The sequence below is a fragment of the Miniopterus schreibersii genome, assembly GCF_964146895.1.
Source record: "Miniopterus schreibersii genome assembly, chromosome: 11".
NCBI classification, from domain to species: domain Eukaryota; kingdom Metazoa; phylum Chordata; class Mammalia; order Chiroptera; family Miniopteridae; genus Miniopterus; species Miniopterus schreibersii.
In genome coordinates this window covers 71,644,034-71,668,685 of record NC_138111.1, presented here as the reverse complement: position 1 = coordinate 71,668,685, position 24,652 = coordinate 71,644,034, and the positions used below count along the sequence as shown (strand labels likewise).

Below are 24,652 nucleotides of genomic sequence, written 5' to 3'. Positions count from 1 at the left end.
GTATAAGAGGGAGGGAAGAGAGACGGGTGGCCAAAGAGGCTTCAGTGTCCAGAAAGTGGTGACAGTGAGAGTGTGGGGAGAGCTCGAGTGAGAACCCAGGAGAACTGGGCACCCAGCAGGGCACCTGGCCCTGACCCCCTCCTAGGCTAGAGGCCTAAATCTCCCTCTGGACCCCACTGCACCACCTGCCTCAAGGACAACTTCTCTGACAGCTTAGGCCTGCGAAGCAAGCAGCTGCTTTGCATTCTTTGGCATTAAAATCAAAATTATAAAATAAATGCCAAATGTGACCTCCTTACCTATCAATTTCCATTTCACCTCTCAGGCTTACAAAGTACTCCTCAGACACACATGAGGCCCTTTCAGTCCCACTTCTCAACTGTCACTGAAACGTTTCTCGTGGTCCAGCCACTTCCATGTGCCTAACAGCTGCATAATACCTAGGGGAGGTGCCACCCCTCAGTGGAGCTGGACATTCAACAGCAAAGGTTTCCACATATAAATGATGATTCTCTGCCCCCTTTGCACCAGTCTGAGGGCAGGACCTTGCCAACTTATCACAGCTTTGCAAGCACTGGGTGTCACTGGGCTCTGTTTTCCGTACTTTCTCACTAGGCAGGTCTCTCAGGGTAGGTCACAGGCTGCTCTGGCCTGCAGCCCTGCAGTTGCTGACAAGGATGGACCTCCTGTGAAACTGCTCTGGCACGACCGGGAACTGACCCCGGGCCAGCACAGCCTAGACAGCCCATCAGACTGCAGGCCGCGTGGACGGGGTGCCCAGTGCGAGGGCTAAGCTGACTCACCGTGGCGGGCTGCGGGTAGGCCCCCAGCGAGGGCAGGCTGGGTGGCAGGACAGGCCCCTCGCTCACGCTTACAGGGGGGCTGCACACACTCTGGGCGGCGAGCGGCGCTGCGTCCGCCAGCGAGCCCAGCACCGTGCTCTGCTGGCTGCTCTGCGAGTCCGAGTACACGGTGGAGCCCTGGCCGCTGTCCAACGTGCTGCCCGCTGGGGAGGACAAAGGCACGGCTCAGAGCGGGCACTCAAAGTGATGCCCCGCAGCCCATGGGCTCCACACAGACGTGCAGCCCGCCCGCCCGCACGCTTCTTCTGCAAAACAAAGACATGGTTGTGTCTCCAGACCATGTAAGTAGTGAACATGCATCATTTTGCACAATCAACTACAGAGCGGTCCGGGGGCTGACTGCACCACCCGGAGGTGGCCCTGGCAGCCCCCCACACTGCCTGACACCTGGGGGGGCTGCTGCGGGCCACACAGGTCCCGGGGGGGCACCTCACAGTCCTCACAGGCAAGGCAGCTGCTTCCACCCTGGCTTAGATGGGGACCTCACACAGCACCCAACCTGGCCTTGAAAGTGAGCCTTGGGTCAGCTCTTCAAAGGCACAAGGGGTCTTGGGGGGCTGGAATGTCCAAGTTAGGGAAAGCCCCTATCCATTACCACCTGCGTTTTATGATGGGGGGAGTGGTCTCAGGATCCTGACCACCTTCAATTATAATGACAAGGAGTCTGAAGCGGGAGATCTGGGTCCAAATCTGGCTCAAGTCACAGGCCAGGTGTAACTCAGTTGGAAAATGGGGCTGACAAGGCCCTCACCCCACAGAGAGGCCATGAGGGGACCCAAAGGCTCCACGGCCTCACCTGCAGTCGGCCTAGCATGGCCAGTGGGTGGAGCTGCCCACACGTGGGAGCGGGGGTTTGGGGAGGAAGCAGACAGGACCTACATGGCCCACAGGCTCATCTGACCAAACGCACCTGGGAAGATAGGTCACCTCTGTGGCTGTGCCAGTAAAAAGCGAAAAACAAGAAACTATTTAAAATGGCACTTCCAGCTTTTTACTTCCACATTCCAAAAGCTACACAAACATTACAATTTGTCATCTATGAACACCAAGCTATTTCCACAGGGGGTCACCTTTCAGATTGTCAATATTGTGTCCATTTACAATTTAAACAAAGTAAAAGGGGAATCTTGTCAGTTTTGTATAAAAATACCACCACCCCCAGGCTGACCAGAACTTCTTTTAACCTAGGAAAACATAAGAATGTTGAGGTTTGATTATGCCCAACTAACTAGGAAAGTGGCTGACTTCTAATGAGGTGCTCGGGAGTCACTTCCCTGACGCAGAGAGGAGAGAGAGAAGCAGAGTTTGTCACCAGAGAGAGACAAAGACACACACAGAAAGTGAGTGTATGAGAGAGACAGACAGACAGAGAAAGACACACAGAGACGAGAGCACTGCACAAGAGGATGTGAAGAGACCCGGCAAGTTTCACATAAAGCAACTCTAATCCTATGTGTAACTTCTAAAATTTTAAAGTGGACATGTTTATTATTTGTATAATTAAAAATTAAATTTTAAAAATAGTTTTTAAACCTATTGACAAGTTGCCTTCTCAGTCGCGGGTGCTGGACCAAGCCCTCTCGTTGAGCTTGGTCTGAACTGTGGTGGGCAACCAACAGAACGTGTACTGTTAAAACTCATGAAACATGTCTGCTGTACCTTCCAACAGATTAAAGTGCATGTGTTTGCCCATTTTGTTACCTAAGACCAGGTCCTTTCTCTGGGGACGTGTGTGCTGCCTGGTGTCCCCACCTTCATGAAGCACAGCCACCCACGGGCACTGTGGCCAGAGGGATGGCTGTGCACAGGGTCTCTGTTCTGACCCACAGAAGGGGCTGAGAGTGTGCAGGGTGCTGTGGGAGGAAACACAGGGCGACACGGGTATGCACACGAGCATATATGTGTGTGTGCACATGTGGACGTGTGCGTGCATGTATGCGCGCACATGCGTGTGTGCATATGAATGATCACATGTGCAGGTGATCTCTGGACGGTACCTGACACCGGTGGCCCCCAGGGAGAGACACTAACTGGCTTTTGCTGAACATTGTTTTCAAAGTATGACAGAGGCAATTTTTTAATTCCTGTCCTAGAAACTGTTCAACCAACAATTACATTTTTAAAGTGTGTAGTGCTTTTTCCTACAAAGTTTATGCTCTTCAATTAATTTTTCTGGTTCATCAAAAAAATGGAACGTGATGCTACAGCAGTTTTATTCTCCAAAACTGGTTATGGTTTAAATAGCCCACTTTGGAAGCCACTCAGCTATGCTGAAGGTAAAGGAAGGACGTGCCCATTCAATGAGCCAGTCTTCCCCCATGAACTGCTGGAGTTGTGGCCTGGCAGTGGGCTGGCCCTGCAGCTCCCGGTGTTGCCAGTGCTTCTTCAGAGACTCAGAAAAGGCCACACCTCCACCCCTCTCACAGCTGTACTCTGGGGACACTGAGGGCAGAGGCAGAACATGTTTCTGCCTAGACTGGCAGCTCCCCGTTCCAGTGTCTGAGATGGAGCCAGTGGGATACAAAGTGATCCCACTACCCACTGGTAACACTCCCTGGGAAATGGAAGAACGATCTCAAGGATCGACACTAGAAGGTAGGTCATCTTGGGGATGGACACGTCTCCAGACAAAGGTCACAGCAGCAGGACAACTCACCCTCCGCCCCTGGCAGCCCAGGTCAACATGTCTGGAAACAGGCATCCCACCAGGTGCTGAGCCAGGGTGAGAAACAACCCTCAGATGTCCCATGCTGCTGGGACTTACCCCCATCCTTCAGGTGGGGTAAGTAGCCGATTGAGCTGCGACCTCCCTGCTGACTCTGGGCAAAGGAGGTTCTGGGTTGACCTGCACATTTGTCCCCACCTATCCTGAGAAGCTGGACTTCAGCCAGCCTTAAACCCCTCTGGTCACAGATGTCTGTCCAGCACTAGAGACGTTCCCAACCCCTCCTGGGGAACACTCACCCACACCCGCCTTCCACACCCATAGTGAGCTGGGAAGCATTGGGAGAGCAGCACTCACAGGCCAGGGAGGTGGCGCTGGCCGGCAGCGCGGTGGGGAGGAGGTGCTGGTCGGCCTCGGGCTCCTCAGGCTCCAGCGGCCCAGCCTGTGCATGGTAGGTCACCTGGACCTGCAGGGGCACATGCAGGCCTCTGGCCTTGTCAGGGCTGCCCAGGTCCTGCTGCTCCTGGGGCTGCAGTGCTGGCCAGATCCTCTCCCGCCGCCACTGGATCAATGCCACCCGGTCGCGGATGGACTTGGCCACAATCTTCACATCGCTCTCATGGAAGAACCCAGACTCAATCTGCAAAAGGAGTCACCAGTCATTACTGGGACCATCCCCACCCATACATCCCACTGCCACCTGCACCTCCCCCCCCCCCCCCCCCGATCATGGGGTCTCTGCACAAAGTCCCCTCCTCAGGGCCCCTCACTCCCATCCTTCAGAGATGCTATCATCATCACATAAGGACATAACCTCCAGCCATCGACTGCAAATCCACAGGGAGAGTGACCCTCTGAATCTGCACTAACATGGGCAGGGTGAGTGATCTGCCTCCCACCGCAGAACAGCCCACCATCTGAGCCACGAGGCTTCCTGGATCCCCACACCCAGGCTTCCCAAGGACAGGAAAATGATTCTGGCCAAGTATGTGTGCTTGGGGACAGGAACGTGGATCCGTGGCTGGTGCTGTTCTCAGCATTCCCTGAGAAGTCATGGGGGTCGAAGAGAAAGGCACGTTCTGTAGTTTGAGACCAGGAAGGAGTTACCATGCCCGGCAACATTATGAATGCAATTTATCCAACAGAGTGTTGGAGAACATTTGTAAAGGAGCTGAGGCTTCCCAGGATACATCACGGCTCTCTCCAAGGAGATTCTTAGCCAAACCACAAAAGAGGGGCAGCCAGGCTCCTTGCCATCACCATGGGATCCCCAGGTGGAAGGGAGAAAATCAGAGAAGAAACTTTGCGGTGCTGGTCGGGAACTGTGTGAACTCAGTTTTCAATGTACAACAGACAAACACATGCAAATGTCAACATGAGCGCTTATGCACATGGCTGACAGCACACGAATGTCGGAACTCGGCCACGGAGAGGGTGGGCTTCCACGCAACAGGGAAGGGTCAGGTCTGCGGGAAAGGACCAGGGGCCTGCATGTCCCCTTCTGTCAGAACGGGAATACACACGTGGAGAATGCAGGACGTGCAGGAAGACAGGAGCCAGTGCCAGGGCTGCCCGCTGCCCGAATCTGGGGCACTCTGAGCATGGAGATGCACTGTGCCACCACGACTGTTTAGAGGATGTGCCCCTGAACACACACCAGGGGAACACAATGGTCTGTGGTGGCAGGAGTGATGAGGGTCCCTGCAGTCGGAGGTTACACAAAGGGGGGTCATGTGTGTGCATTCCGTCTGTTTGTCCCTCTCTGTCTCTGTCTCTCCCTGTCTCTTGCTCTCTCGGTCTGTGTTTATCTCTCAGCCTCTCAGTATCTCTGTGTGTCTCCATCTCTCTCCCTCCTGCGGGTCACTGAATCATGCGAGGCCCATCGTGAACGGCCCTGTGGAACCACCTACCTGGCTAGAAACTGAGTCTCCCACCAGCCGTCACGTGAGTGAGCTCAGATGTCGACCCTCGGCCCTGGTCAGCCCCTTTGGCCCAGGTCAGCCCTGGCCAGCACCCCAGCCACACCTCATGAGGGGCCCCGATCCCAAACCGCCTGCTAAGCCACGCCTGGACTCCTGACACTGGAGACTGGGGGAGACGGTGTGTGCACAGTGCGCACAGGGCCGCCTGGCGCACAGTGAGAGGTGACTCACGGAGGAGCCAACGACCTACTGAATAAAACCCACTGCGAGTCCAGAGGTAGAATAAGTGAAAGATCTGGTGAAACCGGGACATTCATGTAGCTCTGAAGTACCTCCCCACAAAAGTCACCAGTTATGACTGCATTTGGCAGCTACCCCTCAACCACGTGATCACGCAGAGTCCTGGGTGGGCTGGTCTACGCCCGGCATTCTTGTAGAAGCAGTGACGCGGGCCACGCCTCGGGAGGCCACATGCCGTGAAGGCAGCACTGGATGACCGAGGGCCCTGAGCGGGGCGGGTGCCCTCCAGTTCTGACAGCCCAGGCAGCTGGGTAGGACGCAGACAGCGAATTCCAGGTCACAGGGTACCAGGCTGTGCTGTCATCTCAAACAGTCCTTGGCCGCATGTTTGCAACTTTTCTATGAGTTTTGATTACTTCAAAAACTCATTTCAGGAGACGACTCTGATGGAATGAACCATGCTGACTGCAAGGCCCCACCAGGCTCAGCCAGGGTGGGAGAAAGGGGCCAAGCATGGGATCAGCACCGTCCACCCCCCGGGGACCCACAGCAACCTGACCAGAGGCTACTGAGGAGATGCCGCCCCACAGACACTCCTGCCTGCCACCTCTACTTTCTGCCGTGACCCACTTTTCCTTCTTTTCCCTCCGTCTCAGTCTTCACAGACACCACCCCTCCCCTACTCCGCCTCCCTCCCAGTGATCCTCTCCAGGGCGTTTCTTCTATTTTTTCCCAGTCAGGGAAGAATTTAGCCACATTGTATGTCACCCTGAATGTCCCATTATCCTGAGGCTGTGAAGGCAGAAGGGCTGGCACACAACCTCAAGAACTCCCTGGGGTGCTCCAACCCCCTCATCCCCTGGGGGTGCATACTGACAGACACCCCTAGATCAGAGGCCTGCCCTTCTCTCCGCCCCCAGGAATCACCTTTCTGATCCATGTCCCCCACCCCATGTCCCTGCCTGAGGACCTGCTGGGAGGTGACTTAAGGTGTGAATTTAGAGGGAGAGGGGAAAGCTGTCCTCCCTGCCTCCTGCCACGAAGGTGCCTCATGAGAACAAACAGCAGGCTCCAGAACATCTCCCACACGCAGTATTCACTGATCTCACCCATGAAGCACACGGCAGCGCAAACCCACAGAGTGGGGACACCTCTGTGCTCTCGCTGAGTTTCCTTGTGAAGTTACCTTCCATTTATGACAACTGACACACATTTCATTCATGATCGTCTGCTACTCTAAGCTTTGAAGAAGTATGTATGTTGAGTGAAAGCTGTGGGTAAGTGACCGTGCAGGGAACAGCCATGGGCAGCAAGCCTCCTCAGGTCCCAGCACTGGCCCAGGGACACTCAGAAGAGGCCGGGCACTGCTAGAGGGCCCCGGACCCTGGTGTCAGCTCTGGTGCTTACAGGTGGGCTCCCGGGAGGTGAGAGCCAACAGCCACACGACCCAGCCAGGAGTGGCAGTGGCCAGGCACAGCAGCGCACTCATGCAAGACAAGACCCGCTGGGAAACGCAGGGCTCTGAGGTCAGCACAGGCAGCTCCATCAAGGCCCTGGGCTCCTGTCTCCTACGCGGGGCAGTGGAGACACGGTGTTCTGATTTTATTCTGGAACGGAACACAGTGGTGTGCCTTCCGCTTGGATGCTGCAAGGCACGGAAGGTGCTCCACGTGAGAAGCCTTCTGAAGGAGATGCGGGGGGACGGACAGAGGGGGCAGAGAAACACTGGGCCCAGGGGCCTCCCCTGGGAGCTGGCAGAGACACCGCCTGCCCACCAGGTGCCAGGGACCAGTGAGGCCTGGTGGTGGCATCTGTGCTGCAGGAGGTAGGCATTCTAGGTTGGGAAGGGTCCTCCAGGGGGGTGGGCAGGGCCCGGGAAAAGCACCTGGATCCAGGACCCTGAGCAGGAGGAGACTGGTAAGGCAAGGCGCAGACTACACTGTGGGCGCTACCATGGAATCCCTGCGCAAACCCCCTAGTGTTCTGCCACTGCACACAGGACCTGGCGTGGCTCCCACTGAATCTCGAATCCCTCACGAGGCAGGAAGGCTCCCCTGGTGCTCACACAGACGCAGAGCGGGCATCACGCTCACCGGGAGTGGGAGCTCTGTTTGCCAACTATGCCTCCTGAGGCACTGGCACTGGCCCCAACCTCAAGCCCAGAGGCACAAACCCCCTCAAGGCTGTCCCAGGGACCCACCTCATCTCCATCTGCCACCTGGTCAGTGTGCACTGCCAGCCAGGTCTCCAGCCCCTGAGGTCCCTCCCAGGACACTGCACATGACCCACACTCCTGAATTTCGCCGCACAGGCTCTGGCCTGCATGTTGCCTCGCTCAGCACCTGCTTCTGCTTTAACTTTTGGCAGAAAGTGGAAAGGGAGCACAGAGCAGCCCGGGGAGAACGCAGTGCTGCATCCACAGGCTGCCATGCGGTGCTCAGTGAACACGCAGCAGCCACAGTGTCCCCCGCACAGGCACAGAGGGTCCTCCCAGGAGCAGGGCTGAGAGACCCGTTAAATACGCTTATAACACGTGTCTGTTTCTGGGACCAGGGATGTGACTGGCGGCTGGAAGGTGTGAGGTGATCCTGACCCGGGCTCCAAGCCATGAACGGGATGTCACGCCCGCTGCAAATGCCAGACGCAATAGGGGCACAGGCCGCTGTCCAGTGGAAGGCAGGGCCCTGACTGACCATGCAGCGCCCACCCAGTCCCACACTGACCTACTGCACCACCGAGCCCCACGGATCCCTCAGCCACCATGTACGTGCCTGGGCCCCAGTGAGCCCACCGACCCACCCTCAGTCTGGGGCTCCTACACCTCCCATGGCATGGCCAGTCTGTTTCCTCCTCTAAGCAGAGCCTGAGGACCTGCTGCCCACAGGAATCCACCTCTTCCAGGTCACCCCCAAGCACCTGGCCCCCTTCCTGCTCTTAAAACCCACTGGGAGCCAGGGAGTCCAGCTTGAAGAATCCACTGGCTATACCCTTGTGACTTACGTACACTTTTGATAGATGTGCTATATTCAGTGAAACATTTATTTAAAGAGAGAAAAAGAGACATGCACTTTCTATGGTTCTGACAGGTGCAGCCAAGCACCCGCTCTTCTGCAGTGACCATGCTCATTTTCACATTTGCTCAGTTTTTCCAGTAAAAATCAGTCTCACTCATTTCTCATGGGCACCTTTACGCTCTTGGCAACACTGAACACCCCCTGCTCTCCTGCTCCCGCTGGGCCTTCTGGGCTACAATGCCACTTAAAAACATAATAAACCAAGATCCAAACTCAAAAGCCCACATTTATGCAAAGCTGGCAAAAATCTGGTCAAAACAGACCGTTTCCTGATACACCAGGGTCCCTGGGCCCCTCTGCACCGTTCCTGAGCCAATGCCCCACATCTGTGTGTCCTTCACAGACCCACTCAACAAAGGTCCCCGGTCCAGATGCCTCTCACGGGGCACACGCAGCTTCCTGACTTTGCTCTGATCTTTGGAAACCACAGCCTTTCAAGGCTGCTCCCCGATTTGCCACAGCCCACTCCAACCACCACCAAGAAGCGTCACTCACCATCTCCTGCGCCACATCGTCCGGTGTCTCTCTCTCCAGGTCGAAGGTGAACTCTATGGCCCCACTGTCCTTGGGCTTGCCCTTCAGTTTCTTGGGGTCCTCCACCCAGAGCCTCAGGGCAATGGTGGACTTCCTGCCATGGTCCTCCTCAGCCAGCTCCACCCTCACACCTGTGTCCTCTGCGAAGAAGGCATGGCTGAGCAGGTCCTTGATCTCGTACCTGGGGAGAGAGCAGCTGAAGGGCATACCTGCTGGGGGGCTGAGACCCACCCGGCTCTCTCTAGAAAGTTCTGGCTGCACTGCCCTCCAGGGGCACACAACGGTTTCCTGTGTACCCCTAACTCCTGGGGGAGGAGGGAAAATGACCCCTGAACACATCTCACTGCGCAGTATTCAAGATTTCTTTCTCTGATTATAGAAAGAAACCTGCCCATGTGAGAGACTTGGGAACCCAGCCTCTGCGCCCCTGCTGAGGGCTGGTGAGCTCAGGCCCCACAGACACCTGGCTCCAGCGAAAACTGAACTGGACCTGGAAGAGTCCAAACGCCCATATTCAGGGGGTTTTCTGGAAGCCCCTCAGGAGAGGACAGGTGCAGCTGCTGGGTGTTGCCACGGTCACCACTCTGCCCCACCCCAAATCAGCATTCCAAACACTAGTTCCTGTCTCTGGCACGACTGATCCATATACTGTCCCAGACATGGCTTCCCCCAGGGTCAAATCTGTGGTCACCATGGGCTATGAGCTCATGGCCGACCCCGGTGGACAGCCACCGCACATGAAAGGGGGATGCCGGGGGCCACCCTCAGCGAGGTTGACAAACGCTGTGGGGCCCCTGGGGAGGGGCCAAGGTCGTGGCCCCAGGGCTCTGTATGTCCTGATCTAGGAGGCGGTCTAATAGGGTCTGCTTTGAGGAGTCTTTCACTCTATGTGGTGTTCCTACACTTTCCTGATATGGATTGTATTTCACAATTTTTTAGTATTTTTCCTTAAAGAAAACACAATAACCTGCATGGGCGAGGAGAAAACGCCCAGGGAGCAGGACAGGGCTCTTGCCTGAGAGAGGATGGCTGTGGAAAAAGGTAGTGTCAATGCTGGGGACAGTGGCTTAGGTAGGCAGGGGCTGGGAGGACAAGGGCCCAGAAGAGGTGGAGGAGGAGGAATGGGGGGGCAGGGAAGGGGGGCAGGGAAAGGGAGGAGGGGGGAGGGGGGAGGAGGAAAGCTCAAAGCACATGCTAGTTTCCTGGCTGACCAGCTGAGGAAGGGGAGGCCCTGACCACCTGAGGAGGCGGGGCTGGTTTTGCCGGCATCTCTGACTTGAACGTGATAACCTGCAGGATGGTTTGGGACAGGTCAGACACAGGTGCATGGACTACGCAGCCTGGAGTTCAGGGGCAAAGGCAAGATGAGCCCCATCTGGGAGGCTGGGCACTGGAGTGTCCTGCAAGCTGGGGAAATGGATGGGTCCACCAGGGACAACACAGAAAAAGCAAGAAGGGGCAGAGAGAGGACCCAGGAACCTCCTTGCTCCGGGCTAGGTGGGTGGGAAGCAGCCAGCAAAGGAGAGAAGGGGGCTCTGGGACAGTCCCTAAAGTCAAGGAGTGTATGTATTCCAGGCGCTTCCCACTGACCGCCCAGTCAACTTGCTGGCACCTGGGTGCCAGTGGCCTGGAGAACCCGTCTCCCAAAGCCCTCTGCAGGGCAGCTGGAAAGACTCCGCGCGAGAAATGCCCCAGAGACCCAGTGCCACTGGGGACTCACCTCTCCTCTTTGTTCTTGCAGATACACTCCCCAATAATCTCCTTGATTTCTGGGTCGTGCACTTTCTCAAAACTGGCTGGCTTGATGCCCTGAAGATGAGATGAGGAGTCACCTGACACAGAGCTGGTCTCTACAAGAGGTTTCCTACTCACCTCACACTAAGCCCCAAAGAAAACGCAGGAAGTGCAGAGGCTTCGGGGTGGCAGAGGACTGCAGCAGTGAGGTCTGGGGAAGAATGACTGGGGACACTCGCTCCCTCTGCATGGAGGAGGTGGTTGGAGCAGGGTGGACCTGGGGCCTCTGGTGCCACCCACAGGGTCCTGGAGGCCGAGGAGGAAGTGCCTCTCACAGGGCCAGCCTCTCTCACACCCCCTTGCTCAAGGGTGCTAAGAACAAGATCTCTAGTCAATGCTGCTGACGAAGGGCACCAGAGACCCTGGCTGGCCCCACTGTGGCCGCAGAGGGGTTGATTTCCAAGGTCTGGTAGCTCACGGTTTTTGCAAAGGACTGTGCTATGCAGTTCTGCGACTCAGTTCCATGGCCAGCGACCAGGCCAGATAACTTTCAGGCAGGGGGTGCCACAGTGTGGCCAAGTATCCACATGACCAGAGACCCAGCAGGGGCAGCCACTGCTCTGCCACCTGGCCCTGGTACAGGGGAGCAGAACCAGACAGAAGTATTCCAGAAGCAGGGGTCAGACCACAGGGTTTACTTGTCATCTGCCAGGAGACAGGGGTTGCCTGAGGGATACCTAGTTTTTAAACATTTTAAACACACTGAGAGCTCAACCACCATGTTCTTTCTCCTCAGCAAGACTCCGCCTTTGAAGGCCTGTCCAGACTTCTTTTTTAACTGTACAGAATGGGAAGGCAGCCCAGAAAGTGTAGGACCCCCAGCAACTCCCATGGGCCAGATGAGGCCCCATGCACTCACAAAACCCCTGATCCCCGGGACCCGTGCCCATAACCAACAGAGGTCATGCTGTGTCGGACACTGGAGGGGGTCTGCGTTAGACATGAACCCTGGGCTTTAGGTGTGAGGGCGGGTTCCCCGTGGGGGGAGACCCTGTACCTCTGCACTGAAGCCAACAGAGAAAGAGGCTTCGCTCTGCCAGGAGGAGGGGCCCAGTCCCTGTGGGGGGGGGGTCTGAGGAACTGTCCGCACACACTGCTATTTAAACCTCTGAGAAACCGAGGCCCCCAAAGCCGGTGAATGTGCCAGAAGAACAAGAACACACTGTTCCAAAGGGGCTCGCGTGTCTGGGCTCCTCTGCATGGAGTTAGGGTAGCCGAAAGCCAAGGGCACAGTGACCCCACTAGAGCTGGGGTTAGGAGCACATGTTAGAGGCTGGACCAGAGTGTGGGTGCATGAGTGAGCTCCCGGCAGGAGCACAGGGTGTCCTGAACAAAGGACACACGAAGGTCAGGAAACATGCTCCCCACCTAGCTTTCTCCAGGGTTTGGCTGTGCCTTGCTTTGCCCAAACCAGCGCAGGCAACACAGGGGCCTCGGGACCCTAGCCATGTCTTGTTTCCGGGGCCTAAACAGGGGCAGTGGGGCTGTTGGGAGAACCAGGGTGGCTGAGGAGCACATGCTCCGGACCTCAGTCCCTGTCTCCCCAGGCCAGCAGATGGACTAGAGCAAGGGTGTTCGGGCTGCTCCTCCCACACCCCAGCACCAACACAAAAGCCTGGCAGTGAGGTCCTGATATCCCTCAGGTCCCCCCATGTCCCTGGAGGACAATGCCCATAGCCCTCTCCTGCCAGCACCACGGGGAGCTGCACACCTGTCTGTGGGCCTCTGATCCAAACCTACAGTACCTCCAACCAAGAACCCTGCCCTCCTGCCTTGAAGCCTCAGAGCACACAGGAGGGGCTCAGAGCTAACAAGTGACCACTAACTCAGAAATAAGAACCAAAGGAGAGAGACGAGAGGTATGACCTTAGGGGAGGGCTCAGGGGGCGTACGGAAAGGGGATGGTGCCTGGGCTCTTCTGCAGAAGCAGTGAGGGTGCACCAAGGTCTGGGTGAGACCACCAAGTGCAGCAGGCACAGACAGACAGGGACGGACTAGGGCCCAGAAAAGCCATGGTCCAGCTACCCTACCTTGGACACTCCCTCTGTGCTCCCCACCAAGCAGAACAGCTGCATAGAAGGACAGGATGATCTGTCCGATTAAATCCTGGGGACACACCAGAAGACAAAGGGCCAGCAGGCCCTAGAACAGCCCAGAGGAGGGGTTCCAGAGACAGGCAGCCTGGGCACTGGTGGGGGCTCCAGCCTCGTAGTGCTGAGGCCCCAGGGACAGCCTCCAGGCACTCCTAGTATATTACTGCTGTGTGGCTTCTACCCACAGCTCAGAGACCTGAGCCACCCTCGTTTCCCATCTGTGAAATGGCCTCGTCCCCTTCCTCACACAGCTGCTGTGCTTTTACAAAGGCAGAGTCAGGGGGGACATGGGGACTCACACAGGTGACCTTGCGGTAGATCTGGGCAGCATTCTGGCACTCAGAGTAGGGGTACTCTGAGGTGGCCATCTCCAGCATACACATCCCAAAGGCGTAGACATCCACAGACTCGTCATAGTGTTCCTCGTACATCTCCGGGGCCATGAACTCAGGGGTGCCTGTGCCGGAGCAACAGGGACAGTGTCAGTGGCCATCAGCCCCGAAGCCCCCCTGCCCCTCACAGCTCAGAGCCCCCTCATCCACGTGCCATACCCCAGGTCCTCGAATCCTGGAAAGTTCTATAGAGAGAAGTTCATGAAAATGCCCCCTGGGCCCTCCTGGTCCTGGGCGGCCTCAGCCCAGAGCTGGGAAACGCTGACGTGCCTCTCATCAAGGAGGCAGAACACAGCCAGCACCCCAACCCCCACAGGCCCAGAACAGACAAAACCCATGGTCACCACAGAGCTGCTTAAATTGCAAAACCCCAGAAAAGCCCCGAATATCCCCAGACAGGCACCCCACACAGCAGAGCGTCAGGCAGCACAGATGATGATCTGGGGGCAGCTGGACAGGTGCCATTCACCTGGCAGGTACCAGGTGGAAACTGCTCATGCATTCTAAGCACAAAAGGTTTTAAAATAATGTTCACTCCGAATGTTTAAGGACATGAAGACTTACGATAGGCAGAGTAAAATACATAAAATACACAGTGCATGTGCATGCTGACCTCGCCATGTAAACCACCAGCAGAGACCAAAGTGACGCATCTGGCAGGTGGGACTGCAGCTGATTTTCCTTTAGTTACGCTGGTCTAGGTTTTCTAATTTGTCTGTAACAAACTTTTGCTTTAATAGTCACACAATCTTTTTCTGAAAACAAGTCCAACTGAGCATCTGTTGAGCTAAATGCAAAGGAGCCTCCCTTCAGTGAAGCTGCTTTAACTCCTCTGCTGACAACGGAAGATTTTCAGAATGTCCCAGTTTTTTAAAAAGCACATGGGGGATGGGCGAGTCTTCAAAATGTTTATACAGCAGCCTGGCCAGTGTGGCTCGGTTGGTTGAGCACTGTCCCATTCACTGAAAGGTCACGGGTTCAATTTCTGGTCCAAGCACATGCCTAAGTTATAGGTTCGATCCCGGCTGAGACGTGTACCAGAGGCAACTGATTGATGTTTCTCTCTCACATCAATGTTTCTCTCTCTTTTTTCTAAAATCAGTGGAAACATGTCCTAAAGTGAGGATTAAAAAAAAAAAATGCTTACACAGCTACCTCTGGGATGTCTCCTGGAGCCACACTGGAGTCTTCAAGCCCTGCAACACCTCAGTGTTCTCCAGATGTCTTGAACCCCATAAAGAGCTGCCCCAAAGCCCCTCCAAGTGCTCTCTTGGCAAAGCCAGGAGGGTCTACCGCCTGAGGCCTGGGCCCTGTGGACAAAGAGCGCCCACTGCTTGCCAGGAACCCACTCGGGCCACACACACACCAGACGCACTGTCTCTGCTCCTAACTGCAGCTATGGGCTGAGGGCTCCACCCAGAAAGGTTGCAGAGCGGCTTCTCAGGTGAGGAAAAGAAACACAGTGGAAAAACAGCCAGCAAACCCCATCCGCAGGGAAGCCCGCAGACCCCGCCCACCCAAACGCTTGCTCACTTCAGGCCCCAAACATCTCGGGGGCTCCGTCTGTGGGCCTCACATCCTGGGGAATGCCTCCCCACCCACTGAGGCCAGCTCCAGCATCACCACGCAGAGTCCCCAAATCCCTCCATGGTTTGGCCTCCTTCCTGGCTCCTGAGTGCCCATAGCCCCACAGGTGCCAGCCAACCTCACCACCGGACCCCAGCCAGGGCCCCACATAGGCACACAGGGCCATAACCTGGCTGAGGGGACTGAGGGGGCTGAGGGGCAGGCAGGGTCTCGGAGAGGTGAGCTTACCTATCACACTCTTGGCAAAGGATGCTCTCTTGAGGGTTGCCAGGCCCAGGTCACCAATTTTTACGGAGCCGGTGGGCCCGGTGATGAAGATGTTGTCACACTTGAGGTCCCGGTGGATGATGGGGGGCGTCCTGGTGTGCAGGAATAGCAGCCCCTTCAGTATCTGCCGGCACCAGCTACGCAGCACCTTGGGCTTCATCACCTTGAACCGCTTCAGGTACCTGAGGGTAGGGGAGCGGCTCACAGGCTACTCATGTGTGAAAGGGCTTCCCACAGCTGTGGGCCATGCAATATCACCCAAACAGGGACACCTGTGAGAGGAGTGCTGACCAGACGCCAGGCAGGATTACCCAGCTACTGTGAGCCCCACACCCTGGGCCAAGCCCACCCTGAGGCCCCGGCCGGCCAGGCAGGCGACGTGCTCACGTCTTCAGTGTCCCAGAGGTCATCAGCTCAGTCACCAGCACGATGCACCGCTTCCCCTTGGCGCTGGACTCCCAGAAGTCATAGAAGCGTACGATGTTGGGGTGCTGCAGGCCCTTTAGCATCTCGGCCTCCTCCTTGAACCGCTGCCGCTCTAGCTTGGTGAGCTTCCGGTCCTAGAGAGACATACAGCTGAGAAGGGCAGTCGCGTGGCCTTTCACAGTCATTTCCTTTGCTCAGGGAGCACAAGGGAGGGGGGGACCAGCCCCGAGGAGCCCCACTCTGCACAGGGAGCTAGCTCAGCAAACAGCTCTCTAGCCCTGGCTGGCGTGTGGCTCAGCTGGTTAGAGCATCGTCCAAGTGCACCGAAGGGTCACGTGTTCAATTCCTGGGTTGGGGCACATACCCAGGTTGCGGGTTTGATCTCTGGTCATGGTGCATGCAGAGGCAACCGATTGATGTTCCTCTCTCACATCGATGTTTTTCTCTCTTTCTCCCTCTTCAGACTCAATGAAAAACAGATCCTCAGGTAAAGATTAAAAAAAGAAAAAAGATCTCCAGAAGCCAGAGCAGCCTCAGAACCCACTGCAAGGCCAATGCACTCTGTCCCGAAACACACCTGAGGCCTTGCTCCTGACACACATGCTGATCAAGAAAGAACTGACACGTGATTTTGAGGACCTGTTGACGACCACAGCGATGACAGCCAGAAGACCGGGAGAAAGACCGGAGCCAAGAGCAAAGAGGGAAGACCCGAGTCCCAGCCAAGCCCAGGTCGGTGCTGACAACACACACATACTTCTGGGCCTGGGGCCACTACACCCAACACCTTTCGCACATCTGAACACACTCCAGCACCCTGACCCACACCTGCCACCACCCAGGCCTCCGCCTCACCTGTCCCAGCAGCCTGCTGCTTCCAACTTCATCTCACAGGCTAACCTCACTTCCACAGGCCCCAGAACTGCTGTCTTCCCCCATCCTGAGCATATGACCCCCAATGTCACCTTTGTCCTAGTCCAACGGGCCCACAGAGCCACGCAGCACACACCTGGCCCTCCCACCAGAAGGAACCCCAGGAAAACAAACACTGAATGGGGAACAGGGAGCTTTGAGGAACTGCAGGAAGATAGAAGACGTGCATTTGGACAGATGGAGGGAGAAGTCAGAGCTGAAGGAAAACACCTTCCGAAAGACCCCAAAGGACAAAAAGTCAGATTCCAACAAATCCAGAGAGGAGAGGGGCACCCTGGGATCATGATGAGGTCATCTGGTAGGGAGTCCTATCCCAAGTGGCGCTGTAACCACTCAGGTCCTCTCCCTCCACCAGCCCCAGCCCACAAACCCTCCTCAGCCTTTCCATGCACACATGGGGCCAGCTGCACAGTCACTGCAGAGCAAAGGAGAAAACAAAGACAACTTCAAAAATATCCAGCTCATGTCCTCACAGGATCCAAGAGGTTGACAGGCTTACGTAAAGGAGGTCAAGCTTCTACTTAAAAAGGGACAGTCAAGGGCTCTTGCAAATTAAAGCTCAATGTTTTAAAAATAAGATATTCTATAATCCAAGGAAACATTAAGTACAAAAAGTCAACGTTTAATCTAGATGATAACATGACAACATGTTTGACTCATCAAATATTTATTTAAGAAAATAAAAGTCAAGCCACAGACTGGGAGAAACTATTCCCAAGGCATGTATTTGACATGGGTCTCAGATCCAGAATACAGAAGAAGAACTACTGTTATCAGCGGAAGTGAGGTATCCCTTTCCCCAGAGTGCTTGGGGTTAGGTCCTTACAACATCTCAAGAAAAAGAATTTTCTGAGACCCACATGGGAGAATGATGGATTTTTATTTACGTGGAATTAGACCTTGGGCTTTCAAAGTCCCATTTCCCTTAGTCCAGTTCTGGAAGAGGTGCAGCTGGGGATTCAGTAGAGCCAGAAGCAAAGCCAGTGTCCATAGTTTCCGTTCCACGGTGGAGCTGGGCCCAGTTTAGCATCAGGCTAGTTTCAGTCCATGAGTCCATTATGTGTGAGGTTCACATGGCCATGAGTCATGTGGGCAAACACAGGAGTGCAGGAGGGAGCACCAGAGCCCCTGAGAAACCAGGAGCGAAAGAAGGCAAGAGAGAGAATTCCTTTGTTTAGGGCAGGGGTGGGGGATGTCCGCCCACCCATATACGGCCCCCCAAAATCAGGTGGTCTGGCCCTGCCAAGGCCTCACCAAAGAGAAGCAGTTCCAGCCATCACGTTAGGGGTGAGTTAATTAAATGCTTGCCCAAATACAGCAGGCTAATTTTTAAGCTGATAATTTTGCGTGGCCCACAATGATCTTATAAATATCCAAATGGCCCTTGGCAGAAAAAAGGTTCCCTGGTTTAGGGGATTAAATATACCAATTTCAAGCCCTTGCAGTGGCCACACCCATTCTGGCCCATGACCTGTTCCCAGGTGTGACTGAGAGACAAGTACCTTCCCTATGTCACCCAGGCTTTAAGTCATGTGTCTATTCTTCGTTTCCAGTCCCTTCTGGTGGCTCCCTGGGGAGTGTTAAACTGCAGCTTCCTGGCAAAGCTGCACAAATGGCTATAATATTTGGCCTTCCCTTTGCTCCTTCCTTTTTATTCATAACTAGGTTTATTACAATGGTATCACTATAACTCGACGATGACAAAAGGGGAATAGATATGTGTCACAGAAGATGCAGAAATGGCCAAAAAGCATATGAAAAGGTGCTCTGCATCCTGAATCATCAGGAAAACGCCAATTACAATCACAAGATCCCACTTCACACCCACCAGCAGGGTAAAACAAAAAGGGTCATTTCAACTGCTGGGTGGTGATGAAGCTGAGCCCTCTGGCATGAGGCTATGGAAGGTGCTGGTGGCAAAAGCCTCAAGGCAGCCTTGGCACGTTCATACCCAGCTCTGGCCCGTCAGACCCCGCCAGGTACCCACCCAAGACAAAGACACAGGCAGCCACCGAAGACAGGTACACGGGGTTCTGAGCAGCTCCACTCACAATAGCCCCAAACTCCAGAAGAGGTGGAACTAGCTGTGGGGTGGAAACCAGCAGGAGCTTGCCTCGGGGAGGTGCAGGTGAGTCAGGGCGCAGCCACACCCATGTACATCTGCCTGGGCACTTAAGATGTGTTTTATTAAGTCAATTAGTGTTTGATTTTTCAAATGTAAAAAAAAAGACATCCCAAAACCTAATGTGAGAAATGGAAGAGAAACATCAAGACATGGAGAACTAGCTGAAAGTCTTGACATGTAACAGGAATTCAGAGGAAAGGAGAGGAACCCAGGAAGGAGGAGATGAAGGAAAAGCACTTTCCTGAGCTTCCAGCAGAACTATTTAGAAGTGTGTGCCCAGCCAGGTAAGAGTGAATGACGCATGATCCATCGCCAGGCCAGCTCCAGCAAAATTCAGACTCCTGAGGGCAGAGATCAAGCCCTGCCCACCAAGGAGGGGTATTTTTTTTGGGGGGGGGAGTCTCATCAGCAATCCAGGGCACAGCCGATGAGGCAGCCTCCTCAAAGTACTGACTAATCAGGAACACTCTCTAAACCCAGCCAAATGGGTGTCAAACATACCACCCCAGGACTGATTCCCCGACACTGGAGAACTCAAAGGTGACTCCAGCACTGCAGGGGAAAGTCACTGGAAGGAGTGTTTCTGCAAAACACAGCACAGCAGGGCAGAGGGAGCACACAAGCTGTGCCTGCTGCTGGACTTGGCCATGGGGCTCCCACGCCACTCGCAGGCAGCTGGACTTAGACAATGACATTTCAGTTCAATTCCCTTCCAAAGGTCTGGTCACTGATTCTACAGGTAACTCAAGAGGCTTGGTTATAGTAGAAACTGTTTTTTGCCAATATTTCAGCACTAACCAACAGCAAAGTAAAAGATTTCATTGTAGTCTGAGAGCAAAAGATCCATGTTATATAAATAACATAACTGACAACAACTAAGAGGGGAGGAATATGCCCTGTAGATGGTATAGTCTCATTTTCTGTGACAGATACTGGCCAATGGTGACAAAGACGTGGGTTCAATGCAGAAGTCAGATCTTTAAACAGTGCCTCTTAGAGCTGTGTGGGGAGGGCGTAGAAATGGGAGGAAACAGACCTTATGGTATGTTCCAAGCCACCAGCCTATTTTTAACTACGCAACACACTGCTTGATAATTTAAAAGGTCAGGTGGTGTGCCCTCAGAGCGCTGCCCAATGTCCCTCACAGAGCTGCCCCAAGTCCTTGTCACTGTTGATCGCTGGTCGGCCCCATGAGAGCAGTAACTCCATGCAGGCAAAGCCACATCAGCAACTGGCTACTGTCACTGCCTGTGGGATGAACTGATTACCTGATGTGCTGGGAGGACTGTGGTCACAAATCAGGGCAGGAGGAAAGCCCCTGATCCCTGCGGGACCCTCAAATCCTGCCAGAGTCAGGTTGTTCTTGAGGTGCAGCAGTGAGAGGGTGGGCTCCAGTGGCCCATGGGGCCTCGCTGTCAGATAGTCCATGCACACAGACAGGGCAGGCAGGCCACTTAGACCAGCCTCTGTGCGAACAAGCCCTGGTGTTGCCTGAATTAGTAGCTCCTGTTCCCCCAAAGATAGTGAGAGCGAGTCTGATTACAAAGGATAAAATATTCTGGACAGCCCAGCCAGGTGTGGCTCAGTGGTTGAGCTCAGGAGATCAGGGTTTGATTCCCAGTCAGGGCTCTCTCATCATTGATGTTTCTATCTCTCCCTCTCCTTCTCCCTTCTTTCCTCTGAAATCAATAAAGATATATTTAAAAAAAAAATTCTGGAAAACGTTGGCTCTTGTCTCCTACAGGAAAAAAGCCCGGCCAGTTGCAAATGTCACCCAGGCCCAAACGTCACCCTCAGAGTGCAGGCAGCGGGGGGGGGGGGGGGGGGGGGGGGGGGTGGCCTAGTGGTCAGAGGACAACAGCCCTGGATATGAAGGGCTTCTCCCACGTGACCCTGGAGCCACCAGCTCTGCTCTAACAGCCCGCCAGCGAAGGCTGAAGTCCTCAGATCCAGAAGGCCACCCTCCTGCTCTCGGTGGGGCTCTGGGGCCACCTCCTTTCAGACAGGCAAAGCCTAGCCAACCCCATGAGGACAGAACCACCCAGGGGCCCAAGTCCAGCCAAAGGAAGATGGGGTCCACACACACAGGGTAGAGAGATAAGCAATTAGGAGTGTCCAGAATTAGCACAGAGTGTGGGGTGACAACCTGGCCTGGGACCTTTCTCCAGGCCCACTATGCCATAAATCACAACCAAAAAAGCTTCAAAAGACCTGCCCTTGTACAGGGAAATCAGTCTAGGATGGGTCTCTGGGTACTAACTTAGCTCAGAACATGCAGCTCTAGGGACAGAGTTGGCCCAGGACAGGGGCTCCACGGATGGGGTCAGCCCAGGAACGGGGCCCTAGGGATGGAGTTGACCCGGTAGAGAGAGCACAGCTCTGTCCCTGCCAACCCCTGCTCCTAGTGGGCATCCACAGGCCCAACTCAGTTACCAGATGGTCTCTGAGGCTCTGGGTTGTAGGTGTGGGCTATGGATAACCTCAGGGGGAACAAGCAACAGCTGACAAAACAGATAAGCATGCCATTACCCCACACCTAAAACAGGGTGCAGGGACAAGAAAAGTTCCCAGGGCCTGGGAGAAGGGCAGGGCAGGTATCCTGTATGCAGGTGTGAGGTCAGGGAGAGCAGACCAAGTGCGGTTTACATCCACACAGGAGCCAGCATCACAGGGACAGCAGGCAGCCTGGCATCCTGATGAGGCTGTCCTGACAACTCTCAGGACTGAGCTCCCACCAGGGTCACCAAGGGAGAGACCTCGACAGAGAGTGATATCTCAGTTTTGGGCTGTGGCCTGCTCCCTCTAATATTTACTGCAGTTTTAAAAATAAACTCACTTTGCCCTGGTCGGTTTGGCTCAGTAGTTAGAGCATCGGCCTGTGATCCAAAGGGTCACGGGTTCGATTCCTGGTCAAAGGCACATACTTCAGATGCAGGCTCGATCCCAGTCGGGTGTGTACAGAGGCAACCAATCTATGTGTCTCTCTCACACTGATGTTTCTCTCTCTCTCCCTCCCTCCCTCCCACTCACTCTAAAAAAACAAAACAAAAACTTCTTTTAATATATCTTTATTGATTTCAGAGAGAGGAAAGGAGAGGGAGAGAGAGATATAGAAACATCAATGATGAGAGAGTCACTGATCGGCTGCATGTGCCCTGACTGGGAATCGAACCCTGATTGCCTGGATCCTAGGTCGATGCTCAACCGCTGAGCCATGCCCGGCCGGGCCAAAAACTTCTTTTAAATCCAAGTGCTTTCCTTAACCTCAACAGAGTAATAAAATATGTGAAATCACAGGTGAATGGTATATACTTTTTCTTTTTTTTATCATTTTTTATTTTTCAATTACAGTTGACATACAATATTATATTAGTTTCAGGTGTACGCCCCAGTGATTAGACATTACTTAACTTACTAGTGATCATCCCGATAAATCTCGTACCCACCTGACACCTTACACAGTTATTAGACTATTACTATTCCCTGTGCTGTGCTTTACATCCCCATGACGATTCTGTAACAACCTATTTGTACTTCTTAATCCCCTCACCTTTTTCACCCATCCCCCTAACCCCCTCCCATCTGACAACCGTCAAAATATTCCCTGTATCTATGAGTCTATTTCTGTTCTGCTTGTTCATTTATTTTGATTTTTAGATTCAATTGTTGATAGATACGTATTTTGCCATTTTATTCATATTTTTTATCTTTTCTTTCCCTTCTTCGTAAAGAAGACCCTTCAACATTTCATGTAGTGCTGGTCTGGTGGTGGTGAACTCCTTTAGCTTTTTCTTATCTATGAAGCTCTTTATCTGACCTTCAGTTCTAAATGAAAGCTTGCTGGGTAATCTTGGTTGTAGGTTCTTGCTTTTCATCACTTTGAATATTTCTTGCCACTCCCTTCTGGTCTGAAATGTTTCTGTTGAGAAATCAGTTGACAGTCTTAGGGGAGCTCCCTTGTAGGTAACTAACTGCTTTTCTCTTGCTGCTTTTAAGATTCTCTCTTTGTCTTTAACCTTTGGCATTTTAATTGTGATGTGTCTTGGTGTGGGCCTCTTTGGGTTCCTCTTGTTTGGGACCCTCTGTGCTTCCTGGACTTGTAAGTCTATTTCTTTTCCCAGGTAGGGGAAGTTTTCTGTCATTATATTTTCAAATAGGTTTTCAACTTCTTGCTCCCTTTCTTCTCCTTCTGGCATCACAATAATGCAAATGTTGGGCTGCTTGAAGTTGTCCCAGAGGCCCCTTACATTATCTTCATATTTTTGGATTTTTTTTTCCTTTTTGCTGTTCTGAATGGGAGGGTTTTTGCTTCCTCATGTTCCAAATTGCTGATTTGATTCTCAGCTTCAACTACTCTACTGTTGATTCCCTGTAAATTATTCTTCATTTCAGTTAGTGTCTCCTTCATTTCTGACTGGTCCTTTCTTATGTTGTTGATGATCTCACTAAGATCCTTGAAGTTCTCACTAACTTTCCTGAAGTTTTTATTTAGTTCCTTGAGCATCCTTATAACCATTGTTTTGAACTCTCTGTTAGCTTGCTTGCTTCCATTTCACTTAGTTCTTTTTCTAGAGATTTGTTTTGTTCTTTCATTTGTGACATGTTTCTTTGTCACCACATTTTTGCTGCTTCCCTGTGTTTGTGTCTATGGATTAGGTAGAGCTGCTATGTGTCCCAGAATTGGCAGAGTGGCCTTGTGTAGCAGGTGTACTAGGGGGCCCAATGGCTCAGCCTCCCCAGTCACCTGAGCTGGGCACTCCACGTGCATCCCTGTGTGAGCTGTGTGCACTGTCCTATTGTAGTTGAGCCTTGATTGTTGTTGGCATCAGTGGGAAGGATTGACCTCCAGGCCAACTGACTAGGAGAACCAGCTATAACTACAGTGGAGGAGCTGCTGTGCAGGAGTTGACCCCAGAGAGCAGGATTTGGTGTTCACCAAATCCACCCTTTGTATGTGTCACTTGTGAATGTGGTAGGGTTATAATCCAGCATGGCTGAAGCTTACCACTAGGTACACTGTCTCTGGGGCCTCCTGGGAGGTGCAAAGTCAGCTACTGCCTGTGCCTGGGGCCACCCGGCACGAGCTACAGAGCCATCTGCAGATGGTTGCTACTTGTGCTGGGATCGTAAGTGCCCAGGGGAGGCCAGGCTATAAACCAAGGCTGGCGTGCTGAGGCCAGATACTGCCTGTTTGAGAGATTTTAGGAAAGTATGAAGCATGAGCTGAAACAGGCCATTCCTATGGAAAACCCACTGGAAACCACTTGGGTGGGCTTGCAAATTGGGCGAGGCGGGGTATCAGGGAGTCACCAGAGCAGGGCGAACAGTGTGGGCCAGGCTGATGGAGACTCAGATATGGCGCCTGTTGGCTCTGTGGAGGAGGGCTCAGGAAAGGAACAATGGCCTCTGCCAGCACTTCTGTCTGGGAGAAAGCTGCCCTGCCATCTCTTACCCTTATGCCAGACAATTCAGTTCCTCCCTGTATGCCCCAGGTTCCTTTCAAGATGCTGCCCCAGCGATGGAGCTCAGAGGGAGGGAGTCCGAGTAAGTTCGTGCCCCAGCCCTTTAAGAACAGCTGCCTGGGACTCCAGCAGCCTCAATCCCTGCTGTTTTTTACAGCCTAAAGTTACAGGGTCATCTCTTCCTGGCACTGGGACCCTGGGCTGGGGGTTCTGGTGTGGGGCTGGGAACCCTTTCTCCTCAGGGGGGACCTACACAGCAGCCAAGACATCCCTCC

The 24,652-nt window shown here is 53.8% G+C and overlaps 1 protein-coding gene across 16 annotated transcripts in view; it reads right to left on the bottom strand.

Moving 5' to 3' along the window:
- Positions 1-24,652, bottom strand: part of WNK2 (WNK lysine deficient protein kinase 2) — a 125,528-nt gene that overhangs the window by 75,133 nt on the left and 25,743 nt on the right. For all 16 annotated transcript variants that reach the window (XR_013999878.1, XR_013999879.1, XR_013999880.1 and 13 more), the window contains exons 3-9: positions 15,819-15,991; positions 15,393-15,613; positions 13,485-13,642; positions 11,019-11,107; positions 9,260-9,479; positions 3,886-4,168; positions 804-1,006 (exon numbers count right to left, since the gene is read on the bottom strand). Coding sequence is in view for 12 of the 16 variants with exons in the window: in XM_081151598.1 (XP_081007724.1) it covers positions 804-1,006; positions 3,886-4,168; positions 9,260-9,479; positions 11,019-11,107; positions 13,485-13,642; positions 15,393-15,613; positions 15,819-15,991 (1,347 nt within the window). In the remaining 4 variants the exon portion in view is untranslated. The remainder of the gene's footprint in view (positions 1-803; positions 1,007-3,885; positions 4,169-9,259; positions 9,480-11,018; positions 11,108-13,484; positions 13,643-15,392; positions 15,614-15,818; positions 15,992-24,652) is intronic.